The 26007-nt window shown below is 38.2% G+C and overlaps 1 protein-coding gene across 5 annotated transcripts in view; it reads right to left on the bottom strand.

Moving 5' to 3' along the window:
- LOC139975713 (uncharacterized) overlaps positions 1 to 26007 on the bottom strand; it is a 205863-nt gene that overhangs the window by 132128 nt on the left and 47728 nt on the right. For all 5 annotated transcript variants that reach the window (XM_071983811.1, XM_071983812.1, XM_071983815.1 and 2 more), the window contains one exon: positions 8039 to 8077. In XM_071983811.1, coding sequence (XP_071839912.1) covers positions 8039 to 8077 — 39 coding nt within the window. The remainder of the gene's footprint in view (positions 1 to 8038; positions 8078 to 26007) is intronic.

Below are 26007 nucleotides of genomic sequence, written 5' to 3'. Positions count from 1 at the left end.
ATTACAAAGCTATAACTACTGATTCATGATGTATGTCAAACAACTTTCTTAAAGAACTTCTTGCCCCCCCCCCCATTCCCTCTGTTCCCCTCCTAATCCCTCCTTGGCGATGCCACTGCCAGTTGTACATCATGACATGCATTCTTGTGTAGTAGGGTATATGAAATAATTGGTTGCCAAAAAGTTGTTCACCGCCCCCATGGTTCCCCCTCCTATGTTTGCCACGTCCAAAACAAGCAAACAAAAATTATGAGCAGGAATCAGTTGCACATTAAAAACACATAGCCCTACAGCCTCTGAAGCCATCTTCTATGACCCCCCCATTCTGTGTCCCCCTCCAAAGTCGCTCTAAATATGCTGGCCCCCACCCTCCACCCCCTCCCCCTCCTTCCATTTCCAGTAGTCTGACTCAGGCACTCAATGTGGCTTAAAGGGTCTACCTTGAACCGTAAACTACTTATGTCCCTGAAGAAAAGTTTTCCTTTACCGAGTAAACTCTTTGTCAAGAAAGGATGGGAATGAATACAAAGTATAAAATCATCTTTTTTGGGTGGTCTGGATTTCATCACATCTCCCCAATAGGCACTATTATCAGGATTTAATACTGTATATCACAATGCTACACAATTACGTTCAACCACTGTAACAACATGTAATGAAGTTATAGGGCAAACTGCCTTTACAATATCAACACATCCTTTCCATTCTAAGCTAATATCTCTCAACGGTCAACAGAACATATTTCAGTTTGAAAACACATTGATACACTGATGACAACATGACTACATGTGTTTTGCATGACATTACTGAAAATTCCTTCCCCTCATCCCTTCCAACCCCTCCCCCCCCAAAAAAAAAAGATGGGAATGAATATAAAGTATAAAATCATCTTTTTTGGGTGGTCTGGATTTTATCACATCTCCCCAATAGGCACTATTATCAGGATTCAATACTGTATATCACGATGTTACACAATTACGTTCAATCACTGTAACACCATGTAATGAAGTTATAGGGCAAAATGCCTTTACAATATCAACACATCCTTTCCATTTTAGCTAATATCTCTCAACGGTCAACAGAACCTATTTCAGTTTGAAAACACATTGATACAAGTAATGCATTGATAACAACAGGACTACATGTTTTGTGCATGACATTACTGAAAAATTCCTTCTCCTTCTCCCTTCCAACCCCCCCCCCATCCCCCCCCAAAAAAAACTAGGCTTGGCATACTAAAACAGGAATAGAGCAACTTACCTGATTGTAAGATAGAATAATCCTCTAACTTGCTCCATGTAAGTTTTTAATAGGTCAACTCAGAAATGAAACAAGCGTATTTCCCAGGTGATACAAATAACACTCAAAGTTATTAATACCACAGTGAGTGAACAACTGCCAACAGTTTATATATTTGGCAGTTTTGGTTTCTGACACAGAGTGTACAGTTCAGACTGTATTCGTTAGCTACACTGTATTCGACAAACAAGCTCACATTGCTAAATATAGATTCATGTAGCTTGTTTCCAGCGAATAAACTCTAGACGACTGCTGACGGAACGTTTTTTTTTTAAATTCAGGATCCTGCGTTACTCGCAAAGAGCACCGTATATTTTTATTTTCTTTCTTCCTCGTTGTTGTCTGGTTCGTGCCTTTGGCTAAAGCTCCTCTCGCAGGTGTTGGTAAGTCGTTCATTCCAATACCATCAAAATTCCCCGACTCGGTAGTCGTATAAAAAAAGAATCCTCCAAATTAACGGCGACTGAATTAGAACGAGCCTATCCTCACTCACATGGCTGCTGCCATATTCCTCTCATTTGTTTACAGAGTCGCCGTACCGACACCGAATATTTGATGAGCTTTGTCTCGTTCTCACATAAAGTAAACAAATCGCTACAGAACTTTGCATCTATCAAATACTGTAGTATTTTCCGTCAACTTTTCACACAAGTTGAAAGGTTTTCATTCCACTCATAAAAAAAATCTAACACAGGTGTCAGCTAACTTCCTTTAATTTTCAAACCACAGTATGTTATTACAATATTTTCAAATTTTTGGGAATTCACTATAATTCAAACTCGCGAATCATTCGTGTTTCTTCCTTGTGTTTTGAACCCAACATTTTTTTTCTCCTTAAATTACAGTAATATTTATCAATTGACTTCAAATCAAATGTTAACAAAGATGAAGGATTATATTTTAGGTTCCAATTTCGCACTTGAGAATAATTCACTGAGCTACATTTGCCAGTGTATTTCTATATACCCTTTACTAATCCAGTTACAAGTTGTGTATGCCTCTCAAATACACCATTTCAAAGCTCACATCGCAAACACGTACAAGCTTCAAATGCTACGTTAAATACAGAACACACCCGGTTTTAATGTTCATTGTTGATGTTCGAGTTCAGATACCAAATTTACGGACTTTTCCTTTCCGTTTCGGGGACGGCCGAATCTTTGATAAATAAATCGCCTCGTTCGATACTAGAAAATGAAAATCAGCTTTATGATACAAGCCAGAGCAGGAAGTAAAAACATGATGAAAGGGGGGAATACAATAATCTTGTATTCTGCAACATACATACAGCTAACTACTCTCAAAGACATTATACTTCTAACTGTTAAACTAAAAGTGTTGATAGAACAGTTTTCCCTATATTGATACTTTTAAAGGGGTGGTGGGATGGGGGGTGGTGGGGTGGGGGGAGAGGTGATTGAAGTATGGAGGACTAGGGCTATTGTGTTAACAGGAGAAAATGAAAGTTTTTTTTACTCAGATTGACTTCACAGAAATAATGAAACCCGGTGAAGAATCATCCCGTATTCACAAGTATTTAAGTACAGATTGTAGGGTCCTATAAGTCTACTTAAAACTGCAAATATGATGGAATGAAAACATAAAAAAAATATATATTTAATAAAAATTAAAAAATCTTAATAGGGATTTGGTTTCTTTGAAAACATATTGTTAATATCAATCAATATTTGGAAACTTATTTCTCCCCTTTCCATATCCAGTCAGGACTTGAAGTTAAACGCCTAACATTTCCCTACAGTCGATCAACATATGTTGGTGGATATGCTTTTAATATATGGAGGTAAGAAGACCTTTGCCGTCCGTTTCTGAAATCAAAAAGTAATCTACTACGTACAACTAAAACACACCGCATGCAGCTGATTTGCTGACGGCTGCATTTCATCGATGTAGAGTTTATACGCTCCCTTATAATCTCCATTGTCCGCCGTGTACATAATTAATCCCTGTCAATTAAATTCAACGCTTTTCCACACGTGGTCTGATGTCTGACCCTTGCAGAAGACCCCCGATGGACAAAAAAAAAAGAAGAAGATTGATGAAGGGATAGCTCTTCCAAGGAGTTTGATATCAACTCATTCAGCATTTGATTATTCGACACGTGTCTTTGGATGAACGGATTGATACTGTGTGCTTCTCGAATCCGTAGAGCTAATATTCTCGGGGAATATAATGACACTCTGGGCCATGATGCGAAACGCAGACAAGGCTTAGAGAGGATCCGAGAGAGACCCAAGGGGTGCATTTATACTCCAGGTGGATGAGGAGTAAATAGAACCTTGTGGAGCGGTCGAGATATTGATTTCCAATAACACGTCGTGGCTTAAGAAGAGGAACGAGTCCCGTCTTCTATGTGAGGCAGGCTAGCAGTAATTTAATGGAGATGGGACAATTGTACAAATGACAAAAAGGTATTCTTCAAAAAGAGAGAAAGAGGCTGGGTTATAAAACCATCGCAGGACAAGACATAATTAATCTATAAACGTTTTGTAGTTTCATTCAGGATTAGTTTAACACTTTGATGATGAGGTATGTGTGTTGGAGTTTAGCTTTACTCTTTGTAGGCTTTGTATTCAGGGTTTTTTTTGGGGGGGGGGAGAGGAGATGGAGGAGGGTGATTTCCCCTCCTCAAGCAATAGCTACTTCTTAATCTGAGCTATACACAGTGGGGGGGGGGGGTAATTTCCTCTCCTCTAGCAATATCTTAATCTGAGCTATACACGAGGGGGGGAGGGGGGGCGGGGGGAATTTCTCCTTCCCAAATAGAATCTACCCCTTAATCTGAGCTATAAATGGCGGGAGGGGGGGTGGGTGGGTGGAATAATTTCCCCACCTCACGCAATATCTACTTCTTTATCTGAGCTTTACATGGTGGGGGAATATTTCCTCTCCTCAAGCAATATCTAATTCTTCATCTGAGCTATACACGGGAGGAGGGGGAGGGGGGAGGGGGTAACTCCCCTCCTCAAGCAATATTTTAATCTGAGCTATATACACTACTATTCCTTCCCTTTAGTAACTTTTCCATTTGTTTATATACACTCATGCAGTTCTCACAAAATTGTCACCCCTCCCCTACACTCCCTCCCCATCCCCCTTAGTCCAACCAAATTCCTTTATGGATGTTTCAGAGTCTTCGTCTTTCAAATTGGGGAGGTATGTATTGAAATAATTCTAATCCCATACATACCACTTTAAAAACGACAGTCAATCATTCTAGGATAATATAAACCATAATTCACATTTGGCCTGAAAGGGTTTTTCGGTTTCAATTCCCGGAGTCTGGGTCTGTTTGCCATGTGATGATGGCTTGCAGTACGTACAGTATGTATTGCACTCATGCTGCACTAATGACAAGAACTGAAAATACAATGAAATTTAAAGAACCACCTCATAGTTTGATTCCATTTGCACATATATAGAATCCATGTATAATAAACAGTTAGATATGTGCCCTCAATCTGTACCATGTACCATACAATTCACCCCCACTTGCACCCCTCCCTCCACCCGACTGTACCCCTCCCTTCAATCGCAAGTATTTGATATATTCTTTGTTACAGAGAGCCTACTTGTTAGTTACGTTGCCTTGATTCGATATCTCTCCCTAAAGTTTAGGGGACACATTACCCCAAGTTACCCCAATTAAGTTACCCCAAGTTATACCATCATCTATGACTTTATATGATAGAGCTCTTTGGCAAGAACAGTTCTCCCTTAAACAGCTTCAAGACAAATCTCGTACCGGTTCGGGAGATACTCTAGTATAAAAGTCATGTCTGGGGAGCTTTCAGTTTGTCAATCTGTGATGTCATTTTGTGCCATTTTTAGGCTACGAAACTGTCTGCTCTCTCGTTGTTTTAGTTTTCATTTCCGAGGTAGAATGTTGACACTAAAACCGATGCAATCATTAATTATGAAAAGGTGATGGGGGGGGAGGGGTCAAGATTTTAGATTCCCATTTTAGATTCTCCATTACAGAAAAGACACACTGTAATATACAAAGGGGAAAATAGTAGAAATTGAAACACATGTGCCTTGATGATGTCATATTTAGACTTAATCAAGTCTTCCCAATATCATGTGAAGAAATATTAAATTTGAAATTATCTCCCTATTGGAATAATATTTTCCTTAGCTGTTTTTGGACAAGCTGTTCATGACAGGTATCTCTATCATACAGATATAAAAAATGATGGTTGGATTGCTGTGCCTCCTTTAAAGGGTGTGAAGACTCGCGCAAAAAGAAACGTTTAATGCCGGTAGTTTGACCTAGTTTTGAATGAGGTGTAACAGAAGTGTTTAACACCACCATCGATCCCAGAAAATATACACACAGCTTGCTACCGTCGGTAATTAGACACTAGTGTACAGTCAGTACATACAGCTGCGGTCAATACCCACAGCACAGTATACAAACGATACAGCGATGGACATCTCAGGTCCAGCTAAAGATAACAAGGGAATCACGGTTCATTACTTTCTGCATTTTGTAGCGACACGAACAAATCGTCACTTGCAAGCAACAGAAAGTTAACTTTTGCAGATGGCCGCACCCGTTTTGGGGCGAGTCTTCAATGCCTTTAAAGGCTACTCAAACTCCCAGTCAAAACTTGTCTGCCAACTATCTTCAATTCAGATGAGATAGAACTACCCTTAAGAGCACCACATTTCTTGGAAACAAATATCTTAACTTATCAGTAATAGAGCAAAGATTTCATTTCAAATCAAATAATAAAGAAAAGGGGGGAGCATTACAGCTAAATTCACTTTAAATATCAGCTTTAGTTGGACTTATGCAAAGCTCTACAGGTTTTTCAAAAATAAATTTCTCATGGAAATGATAACCCATCCTCGCAGAATATTACAGTTTTGAAAGGCTGCCACCAAAGATTCCCTGACAATGGTTAATAATAACAAGAGTTGTAAACGCTTGGAACTGATATTTTTTTGTTCCACAAAGTTCTGGGAAACACCCCATTTACCAAAAATACCAATTACCGAAAATGTGTTTTACTAAAATAAGGACAAATTATATCGTCAAGGAATATGGCCATGCAGAAAAGTTCTTCTATTTTCTATATATGAAAACAATTTTTTGTTCTCATTTCTTTTAACGTGTGTTTACAATATTGGCCTTCACTTAAATTAACGCTTTAAAAAGTTATTCTTCCTTTTAATTCTCCTTTCCTAGCTATATCAAAATTACAGGACGGTGTACAAGTCATAAAGTCAAATGATTTACAAGCAAACCTATTTATGAAAAAAATATTTATATGACGAATTAATGAAAGATACATAGGGGCGGATAAAATGGATTAATAGTGAAGTCAAGCTGGAACACGGGTGAATGTGGACCCGATTGATTTAAGAATTTGTAATGTTCAAAAGTTAACAAAAATTTTTATAAGTTAGTAGTTCGTAAGATAATAGTCTTGTGTTTATCATACATTGGAAACAAACCAATTTACTTTTCCAAATACTAATTGAAAGGTAGCTTATTGGAATAAATTGGAATTAAGATTAATTTTGCACAAGTTCCACATCAACGTCATTTTTTTCTGGAGACGTAACATCCACATCTGTTCAAAGGATTAACTTTGTAAGAAAGTTAATCCAGACCAACTTTCTTTGATTTGCATAAAGTTGTATGAAGGTGAAGATTAAGGTCCCCCTTCAAATTAGAAATTAAATAGTCCGTTTAGAAAGCAATTTTACCTTTCAATCTTAGCAATTGCCTTCATACGAAAAGGTATTCAATTTTCTATCCAATTGGAAATTAGACGTTATTTAAGTTTACAAGCGTTGCGCATCCGTATCAATAAATCATTAACTATAAGGCACACCCTTTAACACACCCTTCTGCGTCCAGTGTACAAAGTACAGAATTCTTCATCATCGTCGGACCAAAGAGAGTCTGAAGTATTTGGATTATTACAGAGATGAGCACTCGTAGAATCCAATGGCTTGATAGAAAACACTTAATGAGTCCTTTATGTAATGAGTTTAAAAATCAACCCTGACCTAGTTTTATTAGTAGATAGATAGATTGACCCCTCCCAAAGAAAATTAACATGGAAAATGATTAAAGTGAGCTTAAATTGCATGAGTGCAGCGAGGTGCATCGCTAAGCTTTGACTGAAGCAAAAAACTCAGCATATCAAACACAAGCAACCACACTCATACGTTACGGAAGAAAATAATTGTTCTCATTTGATATGCACAGGGCTCGTTCCCAACTGTTAGTAGTATCAAACAGATTTATCTTCTCAATGCTGTTGGGGTGGGGATGGGGGTGGGGGAGGGGGCTAGGAATGGAAAACAGCCATTCAATATTGAGTAAAAGAATGAATTTTCCACTAAAGCAATGGAATCCTTACTATTACCATTTCTTGTCATATATGATGTCACACAGGAGAGGACACAATGGAACAGGACAATAATGCAAGTATGTCATGGCTGTCATAGTGACCTTTCAACAAATTCCAAATGTTGCAACTCTTTTCTGATTTTATTCACACAGGTACAAAATAGTTTCGTGACCTGTTGGTATAAATTTTTTGTGTATCAGTTTCCCCCCTTTGCACCTTTTCTTATCGCCTCCCCTTTCCCCCCACCCACCCCCCCTTCAATCCTCCCTCTCCCTCCTTACATTGCCTTGCAAGCCACAGATCCCTTTCTATCTAGATTGGAAAAAATGGGGGAAAACAAATATACTCACTTCTGGAGGTAGTATTTCAAAGACAGGCCTTGGTCGCATCTGACGAAAAAAGAAAATGATTTCATTTGTAAATTCAGCAATGTCATCTTTTCAAAGTTAGCATGTCAAAGATAATTTAATGGTTAAACTAAGAATTGAATATGCACTGAGGCCAGTTGCCATGTTTTATGTTTGGCCATTTTCCCAGTGGATACATGAGGCTATAAATAAGGGAAGAGAATATGCTATTAAACAAGAGGTACAGGCTACATTATTTCATGTGCAACTTTTCTGTTTTTTAAATTGATTATAGTTTGTACCAAAAATATGTCTCCATTTAAAAACTAGCACCAAGGGGAGACCTGACTTAAGAGACAATGAAGGCTTGGGAGAAGAGGTCGGCAGAGGGGAAGAATGGGGTGGGGAGGGAGGAGAGGGGAGGTTGGAAAGGGGACAAAGAAGAAGAAATATTTCAAATAATTGACATGGACAAGCCACTATTTAGTCGACTTGAAATGAACACAAGAGAAGGTGTTCTTGAAAATCCGTTATCAATGGAATCTTGCAGTCTAACTACAAACTTTACGCTGAGATGTTTTGCATTTTCAGATTAAACATTGTGTGAAAGAATCTTATACAAAAGGTGTGAGTACATGCACTGAAGTTATATGACTCAAATAGGTCCAGGGGACCTTGATGGGATGGAGGGAAGGAGGCATTTCAGTCATTTCAGTATTAAAGTGACCTATGAGTGATAATCTCACAGTTCCCAGAGCCTCAACCAGACTAGCTCACCAGTGTGTGTTACTGTTAAATACATACAGTGTTGGTGGAAAACTTTCCCCACTAAGCCCAACCTGTTATAGGACCAATACCTTCACCCCCTCCCCCTCCCCCTCCCCCTCCCCCTCCCTCCCTCCCTCCCTTCACATCACACCCTACATCTCTCTGACAAACTTGATAATTATGTGTAATAATGGACACAGTCAAAATGTACATGAATAGTCCATACAAAATGGATTTAGATCCATTGATCTCTTAAGCCTTCCTCAAACTTTGTCATCCTTTTTCATATACACGCACCTCACCCACCCCCCTTGGCACACGCCCCTCCATATCCCCAGTATCCCTTTGTCCTCTCTAATTCTTTCCTGCTTTCTATGAATTCATCAACTTCTTACAGGACATTTCTCTGGCATTGTTTAATAGTGATGATTCAATTGTGGTGGCGCTCTTTTAGTTTACATTCAATAACGTTCTAACATTTTTGTCTCTGCATCATACACCATACATAAAGTTGTTGAATGACTTGTTACAAATTGTTTTTTTCTTCTACATTTGTATTGAATGGAGAAAAAAAAATTATATATAATTTGATTTAGTTCAATCCAGAGTCATGCAGGGTTTAAGAGAGAACATTGAGTAGACCAGCAGTTTTAAATAGAAAATCGGAGAACAAAAAATCCTACTTGGGAAGTATAAATTCTACCTGGTTATGAGTAATCTCACAGTTTAAACCAGGGCATAATTTTGTGGTCAAAGTTTGAGATCAGTTTGGAGAACTCTTAAGTTATGTCTATTATGAAATACTCTGGTGCCTGTGTTCCAAACCTGCGATACATCTTTAACAATTGTGTAGCGATTCGACCATTTTCCGATGCGATACTGGATAAATTATTTCCGGTGAATAGATTCAAATCCTAGATTATTTTAGGCGGATTAATTTTCACTTTATCCTTCTCCATCCGCATTATCGTTATTCAAAGCTGCGGTTTTGTAAATTCAATGTCAATGCAGGAATTGCAATATGTCCCTGTACTAAAATTCTGTCAGGCCAGAAAACAAAAATTCGAGAAATTATTTTTTTTCCTCCTCAGATTTTACTTTAATTCAAGCCCTAATTTGAATCAGATGGCAAATGTTATACAGACAAATAGTTTACATCTTTGGAGTCAAAACAAAACCCCAAACACAAGTTTTAACGTGTTATCATATAAAACTATTTGTTCTATATCATTCCTATCAATTCATTATATAGCAAAACCAACAAAGCCATGTACAGTGTCCATTGATCATCAAAAAAAAACTTTGTGGATGACAGAGCAGGACAGGGGTTGGGGAGGGCTGAGGGAGGGGGAGGGAGGGTGGGGAAGGGCTTGCTTTAGCACTGCCACTAACAAATGTTGCATTGAAAATTAGCAAAAGATAGCCTAAAATCAAAGAAAAATATTTCTTCAACAAAACTGTTTTCAATGCAGCTGTCAAAAACCTTGATGAATATGTTTCCTCTTGACTTCACAGAGGACAAATTTTCAGAATATTGCTCTCAGGCTCCCCTTCCCACATCCTTCTCCCACATCACCCCCCCCTTCTCCAAACTATCAACCCTCCCTCCCCAAGCAATCCACCACTTCAAAATGTGCTTGGCCATCTCTGTCACTTATAATAAAGAACAAAACCTTTTGTTTGATCTCCTATCCTCCTCGCTCCGCCAAGCTTTAAGATCAAAAGCAACTTGGTTAAAGATGATAACATCTAAATATTAATAAACCTACAAATTTCTTCTCCTTTTGGTTAATAATTTTACAGGATTTCTAAGATGGACTCATTTATCAACACTGTATGCTTGCATATAGACATCTATAATTTATGTACCTTTCCAATAAAAGGGGTCGCCTCGTTCAAATTTAGAGGGCAGTATTTACATTTTGTTTCCTAAAGATATCAGCCATTCAATTGACGTCAGTCGTCAGTGTCACCTGCACTAAGTTTAGTGCGTGCATTGCTAGTGTAGATCACTATTAAAATGTTTCCACAAAAATGTCACGAGAATTGCCTTAGTAACAGATTACTAATAGCTAGTTACCTAGCAACAGGTTGCCTCAAAAGCATTCTTCAATATTATAACCAAAGATTAGAGAAATGTGTCAGTGCAGGTAAAATATTCTTAAGGGCAACATTAAATTAGTGTAAAAGTTTGATCATTAGTTTAAGGAATAATTTACCATTCAAACAGTATTGAAGGCTCTGTATTCTGTCTGTTACAAATAGTTTTGTTCCTGTGTACAAAACTACTTGAACACAGCTTTGAATTTGTATAATAGCAATTGGATGGCTAATGCATAGCATTTTGTGATGATATAATACCAGGTAAAATATTCCACGTCCTTGACCAGTTTTGTTGAAATCTCGCATATTCTGAGAAAAACCAGTTAAGTCAAATTTGAGGAAGATGTAACAGCCCTGAAATGTCAGGGTGATATGGTTAACTGGTCAAACGAATGGATAGTCCTCAATTCTTTAACTGATATATTTGATTGGAATTAATTTATCTAAAAGCTAATTTGTCAAAAATATTGGGAGTTATTACTATATATTCTAAAATATGATACATATACCTTAACAAGAAGGGAGATGGGAGAAATGGGAATTAAGTCAAACTAGGCCATCAACATATTGAGTGGAGGCTGATTAGTGTGATCAGGCCCTTTAATTATACTTTTCTCATGTCATATGGATCACTTCTGTACACCAGGGAGCTGTTTAAGGCCCCAAATCATCACAACAAGATAATCGGTTGTTGGACAAATAATTCATGAAACTTAGCTGTTCAGACAACCAAGTGGAAAATCCTGTTTTTTTTTGGGCGAGATTGCAGGCCGTATAATAATAATCAAGACTAGCAGTGAGACGGGGCGTGCAGCACTTCTTGTACGAGGGGGGGTGGGGTTGGGATAAGATGTTATATTGTCCGGGGAGTCTAAGGGTAGCAGTGGCTTTAAAGGGTGTGAAGACTCGCGCTAAAAGAAACGTCTAATGCCGGTAATGTGACCTAGTTTCGAATGAGGTGTAACAGAAGTGTTAGCCACCACCATCCATCCCGGAAATACACACACAGCTTGCTACCGTCGGTAATCAGACACTAGTGTACAGTCAGTACATACAGCTACTGTCAATACCCACAGCACAGTGTACAGAGCAGCGTGGACATTTCAGGTCTAGCTAATGATACCAAGGTATCATGTTTCATTACTGTCTGCATTTTGTAGTGACACAAACAAAACATCACTTGCAAGCAACGGAAAGTTTTCAGATGGCCGCACACGGTTTGAGGAGAGTCTTCAATGCCTTTAATGATATGCATTCCGACCCCTGCTGTGAGATCCATGTACTGTACCTAATATGCCCTGTACAACACTGATACATGGAAATTAGCTAAATGGAACAAATCATGCATATGTATGATCCTCCCCAATAAAGAAACTTAATTAACATGTGTCTCCAATGACAACCAGAGTAATTTCCTCAACAAGCATTCCCTCGATCCACTTACATAACGTAATTTTACGACATTGTCTGAATTTCGCCTGCACAAATTTGAAAGTCTGCATTTTTAAAGAAAGCATTCAGTTTCTGCGGTACGAGCCTCCCCCCCCCCCCAACAAAAAAATATGGTATTCTCATTTGTTAATTGCATCGCGTCTCGTTGACACACACAAAAGAAAATTTAAAAATTTAAAAAATAAAATGTCTGCGTCTATAATTTTAAGATATTTATGATGCTTTCACTGTCAATTAGACGCAGCAGCCACTTCTTCAGCCGCTGCATCAAATGAGTCTTTTTTTTGGTCTGCTGCCAGACTTCTTCTTGTAATAACAAAGAAAAGATGAAAAATAGCCTGGAACGTTGTTGAGTGGAATCATTACGACAGCAAAGATAATTCAGCTCACGATACCTAACCAGCTACCACTCTTACTAATAGCACCAAAGTTACGGTCTGTGCTCGCTTCGGTGTTTTCGTGACTTCAATCGAATCAGGCACTCCAAAATTATTGCAGTTGTCGTGATGGATTATTGGATATTTTTGGATCGCGGCTTTCGTTCGATCCGTTATACCGACAACGAGAGACATATATGTTAAACCAAGATGTATGCCATATATATGGAAGACAAGCTGGTTTGATTAAGTTATATTAGGAGGTACGATCACTGGTCTTATCAGATATTAATGAAGTTGTTTGTCAGGATTTAATTCACAACTTTTGAAAACATAGAGACATGGGGAGAGAGGGGAGAGGGGAGATGGGAGAGGGGAGATGGGAGAGGGAAGAGGGAAGAGGGAAGAGGGAAGAGGGAAGAGGGAAGAGGGAAGAGGGAAGAGGGAAGAGGGAAGAGGGAAGAGGGAAGAGGGAAGAGGGAAGAGGGAAGAGGGAAGAGGGAAGAGGGGAGAGGGGAGAGGGGAGAGGGGAGAGGGGAGAGGGGAGAGGGGAGAGGGGAGAGGGGAGAGGGGAGAGGGGAGAGGGGAGAGGGGAGAGGGGAGAGGGGAGAGGGGAGAGGGGAGAGGGGAGAGGGGAGAGGGGAGAGGGGAGAGGGGAGAGGGGAGAGGGGAGAGGGGAGAGGGGAGAGGGGAGAGGGGAGAGGGGAGAGGGGAGAGGGGAGAGGGGAGAGGGGAGAGGGGAGAGGGGAGAGGGGAGAGGGGAGAGGGGAGAGGGGAGAGGGGAGAGGGGGAGAGGAGCGACTGCGGATTTTAAGTCTCAGACTAGTCAACAATTAGCTCTGTCCTACCCAGCGATTGCACTCGATCAAATGTTGCAATGTTTTGTATGAATTATGCAAAAAAGTACTTCTTTAAGTCAAAACGGTACAACAAGCTGGCAATCATATCTACTCAAGTCAATTACAATAGTAACTTTTGTCACTATTTTGAAATGCAAGGTAGACGTAGGCTGCTAATTATGAATAATCGACTAAACGAAACAATTAGGTTAGAGAAAGAGGATACTTTATATAGAATTGCATAAGTGATACTTACTGGCAATTGTCACGTACTTAGTGTTACCGTGTGTTTCTGTCATATAATAATAATCTTAAATGTTAGCCCTGATTAAATTTAAAACTAGACTGAATGTCCATGGATACTACATACCATCGTGTTAAGATGAATCTAGCCGGTTTGGCAGAATAATGTCAAATGATACGTTTATGCCATTAATTATCCCCACATCAATTTCATTCGCTCTTTCCCCATGCAACAATGCGCTGATGTGAGAGAAATTACATCTTTAAGCTTCCTGGAGATTGGTCAAAGAGACCTAACTTCAACTTGCCGTTTCGTTACTAAGACTGTCTTTGTTTTGTTAGCTTGAAATGGAAAATGATCTGTTCAAAAGTTATTTTTCACCAAATTATCTAAGTTTTCTCACATTCAAAGACTTTGTACAACTGGACTTGGGGGGTTAAAGAGAAAGACTAACCGTACCCATTTAAGTAGACTTCGGTAATGCAATTTGCACAATAAACTATGATAATGGCAACCCACTTCAGAGTGCTGGTGTCAACAGCTGGTTGTACCAAGTTACCAACTCGACGTTTTGAATCTATTTTTAGCAACAGCTCATAACTAAACCTGCATCTCTGATTGGTTGAAATCAAACTAGGGGATTGGGGGAACTGTATGCGATTAATATTAAATGTGTAATTTGTCGGAGGATACTTTTCTCATTATCTGCAAATGTCCTTAATTACTGGCCAAGTAACGCTTTTGGCAGGGAAAAATCTTGGCTAATATCGTAGTTTGCTGTTTTGTGATTTATATATGTAAAAAACTTGATGGTCTTGTCAAAAAAGTGGAAAACGGCGACAAAACGCTGCTTTAAAACACGGATTTACAACGTTGCCAATTAACGTCAGAAGAAAATGCAGCAGACCGCCAATGGAAAGTTAGTGCATGTGTGGTCCAAACGGTTAAAATTGTTTGACATAATTAACTGAAAATGCAGCCAATTAATGCCTTTAAATGGCATGTCTGTAAGTTTTCGCTCTGCTACAATTATTTAAAAGGAGTTCCGCCTCATCTAAGAAGCGCAAATCCTTTCTCAGAAACCGATTTCTCTGTTTCCTTCCACAAATAGTTTAATGACGTAAACCTTGCGTGCAGCATTCTTACTTGCCACAGACAATTAGTTATGGATGATTATAAATATAGTTTTTTTCCTAATCTATAGTCAAAATAAAAGACTTAGAATCGCAATAAATTCTTTCGAGAAATTTCACAAGAGTTGATCGTACTTTTCTCGACATCTGATGCCTGTTTATACATCGACTGAATTTATTAAGAAGAGAAAAAAAAAACCTGAAATTCGACTGTATCTAATTTCAAGTATGGAAATTATCTTGAGTTTAAACAGGTCACCATCTTTTCAAGAAATATGTGTGTCTTTTATTTTTGTCTTCTTTTTTTGTGTCAACAGAGAGGTAGAAAAACCGGGTTGACGAAAATAGGTTAGTTGCAAAGCAAAAAGATAAAAAAAATGGACTGAATTGCTCCAAGGCGGCGGTCTTCTTCTGCTACGTTCCTAATGCAGGTACGAACATACGACACAATCGAATTAACAGCCGCGGTAACACTTCAGCAATCATTCTGTGTGATACCAGGTAAAATAATTGTTTGGATGTCTTAAGTCATCAGGTGAGTTTTATACCAGTATGGCATCAAATTACCGAGGTAGATTATCAAATCTAAGGTCACTATTAAAAGCCTTGGATCTGTGCCAAATACAATATTTTTTTTGGGGGGGGAACAATTTTAGCCAGCCAAGTTTTGACCTAAACCTTAAGACTGATGGTCAATACGAAGACTCGTGGCTCAGCTTAAATTTGACAAGAGACCCACGGAAGTTTCATTTTTCGCCACAAACAATTTTAAAAGGAGGACTAAAATAAATATTCATGTCAACAGATCTCTGTTTACGAGACATTCTCTGATACCAAATCACATGTAAGAGGCAAAAACAATAGAAAATGAAGATTTTTTGAATTGGTCAGAAAATTTACGCCAAGACGCCTGTTATCTGAATTAGCAATCTTTGTACAGCTTAGAAACAATCATTTTAGATGTTTTTAATCTTGGTGTCAAACACAGTTTATCTAAACCACATTTTTTACGTCATAAAAATAATTGTAATATATAATTAAACTTTGCTTCTTGATAAACTGTGACAGTATACATGAATCTTTTCCAGTGCCCTTCTAATGACTAGAGAAATAGAAACCCTTCTCCTGACTTAAGGCACCGTCACACTTATTTGAAGTTAGTTTGTCCCCCCCCCCGCCCCCCCCCCCTTACTCCCCTCTTCTCACCTTAAGCAATTTTTCTCTTTAATATTCAAAATATGGTTCTGTGTAAAAACCTGCTATACATCCTTGGAATTTTACAAAGCAATTTGTGTAGCAATTGGTCCATTTTGCATAGCAATTTTACGATGCCAGATCAAATGAAACTAGAGTGAATAAAATACCAACAAATTATCTGATTAAATTAAATTAGATTACATGAAAACTAGAATGAAAAAGTAAATCGGGTAAACGAGCTGCATTGCGACCAGGTATTATCTTCATTAAGTCAATGTTTCGATTCATTCATTAAAAAACATGCTGTTTTCAAAACATATTTTATAACAGAATGAACTATTTTCAATATTTATGCTTTTATCATTTTTAGGTTTATAATTTCAAACTGACACATCCTTTAATCCTGCCTTTTTTCTTTTTTTTTTCTATTTCTATCGATATTAACCAAAGGATCCTCGTTGAAAGTCCTACTTTTCATTTGTGAATATTTCACTCCTTGGAGATACCCACTAGTTGACCCCGGTCATATCCAGTTTAGACCTAATTTCCGCTTTGGTCTCTGGTTTCAAGCAGTCATAAAGTCAGCTTGGAAACACCATTCCGTCTGCCACGGACTGCTACTACTCAATAATTAATTCATTTCGCAACAATGTACTTTCTGTCTACTCAGTCGTATTTCTCCTTAATCCTTCTTTTTATGCTCCTAACTCTCAGTTTGTTTTCTTCGTTCTTAGTTTAATGACGTGTATTCGATGTAACACCTGACGGATGTAGTAGTTGTGTGAATCCCCTAGCGACGCGGGTTCACACAAATACGACCGCAGAGAAACATACGTGACATATTAAGAATTTGTGGGTTCGATGCTCACCCGTGACGTCCTGGCACGGAATGAAATTTTAATATTAAAAGCTAATACCAGGAAATTACTAACCGCAAGATATCATCTTCTTTTGACTTTACCGCACCCTACATTTAGCTGCATTGTTTAAAAGCCCTTTTTTTTTCATTTTCTGTCTTATATATTTTTCTTTTTGACACTATCAATCAGTTAAGGATAGATTAATGACATAAGGCAATGTTGCACGCACATGGCATATCCTTCAAGTATTTTAATATGCTATGAGACATGCCAAAAGAAAAAAAAATGCCCCTTCTCATAAAAAAAATGAAATTAAAACATTTTTCTTACTATACTACTGCTCTCTCATGAAATTGTGCTTCTTTGTGTTCTAGGTATGTTGCATCTTCTATATATAATATTCTAACAGATGGGGAGGGGGAAGGACTAGGGGTTGCATGGGGAAGGGTTTGGTGCGTTTTTTAAGCTCAATTGTTACTTTGTTTTCTTCAATGTCAGCTGTAGTAAGATTGTCTAATTGTTATTATTATTTAGGAGGGGCAAGAGGAGCAGGGGGGCAGCATGGGGAATAGGGAGGAGGGGCTGAGACGTGGGGCAGGAGGGGCAGGGGGGCAACATGGGGATGAGGGAAGAGGGGCAGGGATGAGGGGAAAGGAAGTGCAGGAGGGGGGATGGTTCACTGTTCTTCCGCGTTTCTTTCAAGGAAAATAAACCGCTACTCAACAAGCCTGCAAAACCAATTAAGACCAGAAAGGGTGACCTATTTTACCCAGCATGATGAAGTAGCCATATCTATGGTGATGAATACAAGTTACAACCTGTCTGTCTAATGGATTTCCCAAATATATACAGTTTGAATAAATCATACATCAACCAATCAACAGTCACTGTGTGGTAACTATGACAAAATTCTCTTCATTCCCGAAGAGTTTTACTATTTGAAGAATATTTCAATCGGGGCAAACATCCACATCTTAACAACTATTCAGGTTTTGTAAGCTCAATGTGGAGAGCGTACTATGAAAAACAAGGCTTCCATCTTTCATCGTCTGCAGTAGGGAGATATTAATGAATCCTGACTTACAAATTGTTTCAATATTTACAGTGGTTTTTCCCTTCAGAATGCAGTCCGAAGAATTAAGTTTGAATGGTTAAGGAAACAAACAAACAAACGAATAGATCTGAGGGTCACACATCCTAGCTCTTTAACATATTAATGATATCATAAAAGAGCAGTCGAAAAATTACGACAGGCATTATGGAAGAAAGACGACTGTTGTTGGCAAAGTTGGCATTCACAAGGCAGTTTAAATTATGGAGAGCCAAATCTGCAATAATAGAAAATTGCTGTGAAAGCAAAAAGTCAGCCGACAAATGAAAGAAAATTTGGAGGTTGTTTCCAATTGCCTACGGCTATTATGAAAGATTTATCTGGGTAATACATTATCAATTGAGTTGTCTAAGTCAAGATCGATGAGAAGTTTATTGAGAACGATCAACCATCTCATTAATGTCAAATTGATTTGCACAAAATGTCAGCATTTATGAGGTCAAGAAACTATGCAGCAGATAATAAAAATAAAAATAAAAGGGCAAAACTATGCAGCTGAGAATAAAAATAAGAGAGCAAATTGATTTCTTTTTCAATATGCATATATAGTTTTGACATCGAATATAGCAAAAACGTTCCCTTTTGTTTTCCACTCTGACATTGGTGACAATAAAACAGTATAGATTTATTGCCTGGCAACATTGCCTAGAAATGTTACACTGCTCACCAAATCAATCTCTTAAACATGATGGTAAGTTCATCAACCATTATCTTAGTATTGTATATGTACCAGGAAATAATTTATTCGATCTCGCATCACTTAATGCTATGCAAAATGGTCCAATTGCTAAACAAATGCGACTATGTATAGCATTTTTCGTACACAGGAAGTATCCTATTTTCTCTATTTTCATAAATAAAAAGTTTAATTTATATTTAATCAAATTTTCATAATCCTGGAAAACACTTTTAAAACACAAAATGCCACCACTAAATTGTTCAAAATATGGAATATGTATGCAGTTGTAGTTTATTGTAAAGATTCATTAAATAATTGTAAAATCACTGATAAAATTGAAGATGGAATCTGAATCTCAAAATAATTTTATAAATAATTATAAAAATATGTAAATTGTAAAAGAACTTCATTTATTCAGGTTTATATTGTAAGACAACAAAGAAAATTCTAGTTTAATCCAATCCATATATCACTACTTGATAATTCTCTACAAAATATCAAAGGCTTGTAGAGTAGACTAAGCCATTGTTCTAACACCGATCCACATACTGAAAATCTAATTAGAAGGTTGTTGAACTACGGATGCCTCAAGGTGCCATTACTTGGCGGCACCCATTTTCCAAGGCCAAAATAAGTTTGGGGCTCTTAGTAAAGTCAATATACTTCTTTGGAACAGTTTTTCAAACAAACGCTGATTTAACTCGATGTTTACGTCATAACTGAGATATCGCCTTTAAAGATAATTTTCTACGTAACTGATTTAATTATTTATGCAGATTGCCTGGATACCCAACCTGTCCTCGCATACAAATGATGGTATCAGACTAGCAGATGTAATCTAATTTCTCAGGGGTACCGGGGGGGGGGGGGGGGGGAAGAGGTTAATAAAATATGTCTCTCTTCCTCCCAAGTCTGGTCTTTGTCTTTCAATATGTTAACTCTTTCCTTATTTACCTAGAAGCTATTAATTCCTTTCTGATTAGCATTTCAATCAACGTAGAGGAATATTTTTTTAGCTTATCGAACAGTTTAATTGGTCTTTTATTGAAAAACCGTAAAGATACTGTTTGCCTACACACACAAAAAGCTGAAATGCAACATTTCCTCGATTGGAAAGTTTCATCGGAGATGTAAAAGTGTCAGACATGCGTAAATCGTAAAATACAGAGAAGTTCCATCAAGGGCCCGTATACTGTGAAACTGTGAAATATGAAAAGACTAGCGGGAGAGAGTAGGAGGGGAGGATGGAAATTGAAGAGGGGATATAAGTGAGGGAAATGTCACTGGTTGGCTATCATGCAATTCAAGAATAGAAAACACATACATGTATGTATTATCTAATCAGGCCTCGACAAATACGGTCGCCAACTCGCCATTGAATGGCGAGTAGAAGTTTGCGACTTGCGAGCCAAAAAATGTATTCCGCTCAACATTTTGGCGAGTGGCTCATTCGGCCACGGCCTTTATATTAACTTGTGAGCCAATCAACAAAGATCTATTACCTAATGTTACACATTACAGTAGTATTTGCAGGTGCACTGTAATAAGTAGGTACTTAGGAACAGCTCTGTTCACCAGCTCGAAACTAATTTGATACAAATCGCTCAAACTAAATGATGCACGATAGGTGTAACCAAAATGGAAAACAGTGGTAGCTTGTTGTTTGGTTGCTATAAATTGCTATAAGGTCTACCTGACAATAATCCAAACATTGTATCCCAATTCACAAGTCAGTGATATGAGGCATAGCTTTGGCTTTTCCCCACAAACTGTCAGATCTGTTACCAAATTGCTGACCCTTATTATGGCCAGCAAGGAAAGACGAAACTTTGAATTCATGGGGTGTTCAAGAACGTAGGAGGATGGCTGATCATTTTAGTACTTTGCTGCTATCCTGTCTCTGTCCCATCCCCTTCCTTCCATTCCTTCCCCCAGCTATCTTCTTTCATTACTCCATTTCCTTGCCCGTCCTCCATCTCCCTCCTTTCCTCTGTCCCCTCCTCTTTACCCGCCTCTGTTCACTCCTCTTTCCCCTCCTCTGTCCCCTTCTCTATCCCTCCTGTCTTCTCCTCTGTTCCCTCCTCTGTCCCCTCCTCTGTTTCTTACTCTGTCCCCTTCTCTATCCCTCCTGTCCCCTCCTCTTTTCCCTCCTCTGTTCCTTACTCTGTCCCCTTCTCTATCCCTCCTGTCCCCTCCTCTTTCCCCTCCTCTGTTCCCTCCTCTGTTCACTCCTCTTTTCCCTCCTCTTTCCCCTCCTCTGTCCCCTCCTCTGTTCACTCCTCTTTTCCCTCCTCTTTCCCCTCCTCTGTCCCCTTCTCTATCCCTCCTCTGTTCCTTACTCTGTCCCCTTCTCTATCCCTCCTGTCCCCTCCTCTTTCCCCTCCTCTGTTCCCTCCTCTGTTCACTCCTCTTTTCCCTCCTCTTTCCCCTCCTCTGTCCCCTTCTCTATCCCTCCTCTGTTCCTTACTCTGTCCCCTTCTCTTTCCCCTTCTCTATCCCTCATGTTCCCTCCTCTGTTCCTTACTCTGTTCCTTACTCTGTTCCCTTCTCTGTCCCCTCCTCTGTCCCCTTCTCTATCCCTCCTGTCTTATCCCCTGTCCTTTCCTCTGTCCCCGTCTGTCCCCTCCTGTTCCCTTCCCTTCAACTGCTCCCCCTTACCAAATTATTCCCTACATACCCCTCTCAACCTCAATCATTTCATGTCAGCTTTTGAAATCATTTCTTTCCCACAAAACTGTCAGTGTCAGAAATTCCAAAGTGAACGATTGGGTTTAATATTAGCCCAACCCAAACGATTTTCAGCTCTGTGCAAACATGCCGTGTCAAAAGATCAACTAATTTCCTTTTCCATTCGTCTTTCGCACTGTTCTCTCAGTTGGCAGCGAAGAATCGATACCGGCTGGCTTGAGAAACAAGAGCTTCAAATTGAAACATCAATAAGTAAACAAAGAATGTGGACAAGAGGATTCAAAAATAGACCTCGTTTCAGTAAATTAGGCTCTCGTCGTCCACGATGACGGCGAATGTCGCAATTATTTACACGTTGGCTTGTGTGATCAATTAGAGGACTTTAACGAAGACATTTAGCAACAAGTGTCAAAGATGATTGAAATCATGCTACAACTTCATCAGTGGTTACTACGGTGACCGTTAGAGTCCAGGGGTAGTGAATAATTTAAACAAACCTTCCAGGGCAGTCAAAACACTATGCAGTCAGTAATGATAAGCCCCAAAATATGCCAGAAATTTTTTATAATGGTCATGTATCCATGAGTTCAATTTTCAAAAAAATCATATTTTGCTGCCTCCACTAGTTTATAGCATACATTTTACTGAATAATTCTCTACCTGAACGAAAAATAACATTGGGAAAGAATTATGGAATAATAAATAAAAGTTATCCCTAGGATATTACTTTTCAAATGTAATGTTATGCTAAAATTTGGGGCCAATACTGTTGGTCTTTGATGTAAATTCAGTTTTAAAATACCTATTGAAATCTGATTGGTTTGCTGCTGCTATATGTACCTTATACATACACTTCTAGGTTCTAAACATTATTGTATAAATATATTTCCCCCCCCCCCCACTCAACTTTCAGAAGAATACTGTGAAACATGAAAATATCTCTTAATTCCAAGTGACATTGTCAAAGTTTGTGTACATTTACTGCTTAAAGGCATTGAAGACCAAATAGCATGCCGCCATGTTTAAAAAGTTAACTTTCCGTTACTTGCAAGTGAAGTTATTCTCTTGTCGCTACAAAATGCAGACAGTAATGAAACTTGATACCTTGTTATCTTTAGCTGGACCTGAGATGTCCATCGCTGTATCGTTTGTACACTGTGTTGTGGGTATTGACGGTAGCTGAATGTACTGACGGTACACTAGTGTCTAATTACCGACGGTAGCAAGCTGTGTGTGTATTTTCTGGGATCGATGGTGGTGTCTAACACTTCTGTTACACCTCATACGAAACTAGATCAGATTACCGGCATTAGACAGTTTCTTTTTGCGCGAGTCTTCACACCCTTTAAGTCTGTCATGTAAGTTATGTAGCTACCTAAACATACCACAACGTGCATCTGTCCAATAATGTTTCTCATCATGGAAAGTGCCTATAGACTACCTAATGAGGTGAATTGTTCTGCATATATTCTCTCAGTCATCAACTGTGTAGTATTGATGCTTGGAAATTGTATTCCAAACAAGTGAGAATCACACTAACTTAAAGAGATCGGGATAAAACTCAGATGGCAATTTTAAGGCTTATTCAAAAAATATTCTGCCAATTTGGGCTAATATTACAAAAGAAATATACAAGCAAGTTAAAGGCTCTGGGGAAAAAGTGTTAACTTTCGACACTTTTTAGCTTCAATCTGGAAGGTCAAGGAATGAAATTTATCAGGCCTTGCCACACAGATACAAACCATCAACTGTCATATGGAACTGCATGGCAGCTGCTGTGTATATAGTTCCTGAAGTCAAAAGCTTTCATAATCTATCCTTTTGTAAGCTTGGAAAAGGACAATTCACTCTGTGTGTATTAAATTAGTGAATGTAGGGTAAGTGTGGTACGTAACCTGTCAGACAATATAACATACTGCTTGAAAATTGTGTGATACGGGGAAATTTTTATACCAAGAAACTGGTAACTGTAAGGATAGTTCAAGTATCTAGTATAACTGTGACTGCTATTTGGCAAGATGCACTGTTTACATTCCCTCCCTACAGGTACAGTATAACACTGACTTTAACGTGAATATAAGATTTACTGTTTGCCTTATAGACAACTGAACGGAGAACAAAATCATTGTGCATAGGGAGGTAAAATATCAAATTCTCATATTTTGTTTTTTGTTTTTTGTTTTGTTTTTTAATCCAGGAGATTGTAAATCAATCAATCAATCAATAAATGATGTAATATATCAAAGCAATGGTTATCCTATTGCTCACTCCTTTCAGCAAATCATAGATGGAACTGAAAGACTGATATATTGAGCAAAGTTTCATGATTTGTGTTTGAAGCATGAGGTGACTATAAATCAACAAATCATCCATTCAAACTAATTACCCATCAATTAATCAATCAATCAATAAATGATGTAATATCAAAGAAATGGAATAATAGTTATCACAGATATAAACCAAAAACGCAATCATTTTCTAAATACCACATATAAGCATAATCACATATAAGACTTATATATATCATATAAGCATAATCACATATAAGCATATCACATATATGCATATCATATGCATATCATATCACATATAAGCATATCACACATAAACGATCACATAAACCTGGGACTTGTTGGCCATTATAAACCAATAATCATCTCAACGTAAACTATCTGACACTTCATAAATTTGACTTTCATTGACGTTACTACCCTTTTAATCAAACACAAAACAAGTAAAATTCTTTTGACTTACAATGAGAAGCTTCGTCCAATTCTACGCCTTCCTGCTCCCGTGCACACATTTTTGCTCATATTGTCTCTTTCCTTGTTTGCTTATCGAAACGTGATTCGGAACTAAACATTGGATTAATAAACGAGAGTCGACTGAATCCAGCTTTTGAAATGTTGACGTATCAGACTACCAAAAGGTTACCACCTGGAGTCAACCGTTAAAATATTCTCCTCAGAATTGTTCGTTCATCCGTACGGACGGGATATGAAATCTTCACGAGGGCGTATGATTGGATTAAAGCGTGTGTAGAGAGATTCGAATCACGATCCAGCGTTTGTCTTTAACCACCGACATCGTTCAAGATAAAAAACAAAGAGTAATCACTTCATCGATCTGCGTAACGTCAAGACAAAAATTGATGGAAACATTTTTCCGCACAATCAAAACGAGAAGATTCTCTAGGTCAGGGCCGAAAACAAGACCACAGAAAACGATGAACGATCGAGGCATTCCCAAATGACCGACACCGATTCCTTGAGCTTCGACTGAAGAAACAATTATTGAGTTATGATCGCACGGGACGACGAGAGACACAGGCTGGCAGTCGCAGCTAAATGAAATCAATCACACAGATACCTCTGTGGTTACAAAAGGGATTTGTAAATATGACAATCTAGTACTCGACATACATGAAGAAATCTTCAGCCCACTTGTTTGCTGACAAGCTGCTGCGGCTTACAATAAAAAGAAGGGGAAAAACACAGGACTCAGCAGCATGTTAGAATAAAGGTATCCCTGCATGAATTAAATACTACTTAATTAACATATCAAGAGCAATATAAAGAGAATATGTCAAAGTCTGAACCGAACGAGAAAGGACTGACTTTTTATAAATATGTATACATATTTATATATATATATATATATATATATATATATATATATGTATATATATATATATATATACATATTTATATATATAGATATATATATGTATGTATATATATATATATACATATTTATATATATATATATATATATACATATATATATATATATATATACATATATCTGAACTAGGCCTTGACTTTCCGCTCCCAATGGGAACACTTTGACTTGATTCCTGCAAGGCCGTCTTTAAGTTTCTCTGGCAGTATTCCGTTGCCAATGCCAATGTTCATCTTGTGGGGGAGGAAAAGCGGGGCAGAACGGGATGAGGTATTGCAGCTTGAATTGTTATCCCCCCCCGTGGGTGAACTGAACCCATCCATGTGGGTATAACTATCAAGCGATTATTTATAAAAGGGATTATACACGATGATAATGGCCATCAAAATGTATTCGCATTATGTATTATGAAAATGCGATACAAGGGAGGCCATACAAAAAAAGGTTGACAAACTTTCTTGCCAAGTTGAGGATCGATTGGCATTTAAGTTGCTGACTAAGAAAGGTCAAAGATAAACAGAAAGGTGGGCATGAGGACGAAAGAGAGAAATACTCTGAAGTGGATGCATTTGCCCCTCACCAAGCAAACCTCCCCCCCACCCCGGAAAAAAGGGTTCAACATTTTATTTCCCAGAATGCAATTTTATGTAGGTTTCAGTATTACAGATATTTTTCAGATTTATCTTTCATTTGTTGTCCTTCACAGCAAATTCTTTCTGTTTTTCTCTCTTTTTTTGGCTTCATTTCTTTTATAGAAAAATTTGACAAGATTCATGCTTTTAATTTTCAAATATTAACAACGTCGTAATTCGTCGTATTATTCTACGATTTTCTTAATTT

This window comes from Apostichopus japonicus, chromosome 11 (assembly GCF_037975245.1).
Source record: "Apostichopus japonicus isolate 1M-3 chromosome 11, ASM3797524v1, whole genome shotgun sequence".
NCBI lineage: Eukaryota > Metazoa > Echinodermata > Holothuroidea > Aspidochirotida > Stichopodidae > Apostichopus > Apostichopus japonicus.
The sequence above is the reverse complement of the archived record's forward strand: the minus strand, read 5'-3'. Positions and strand labels throughout refer to the sequence as shown.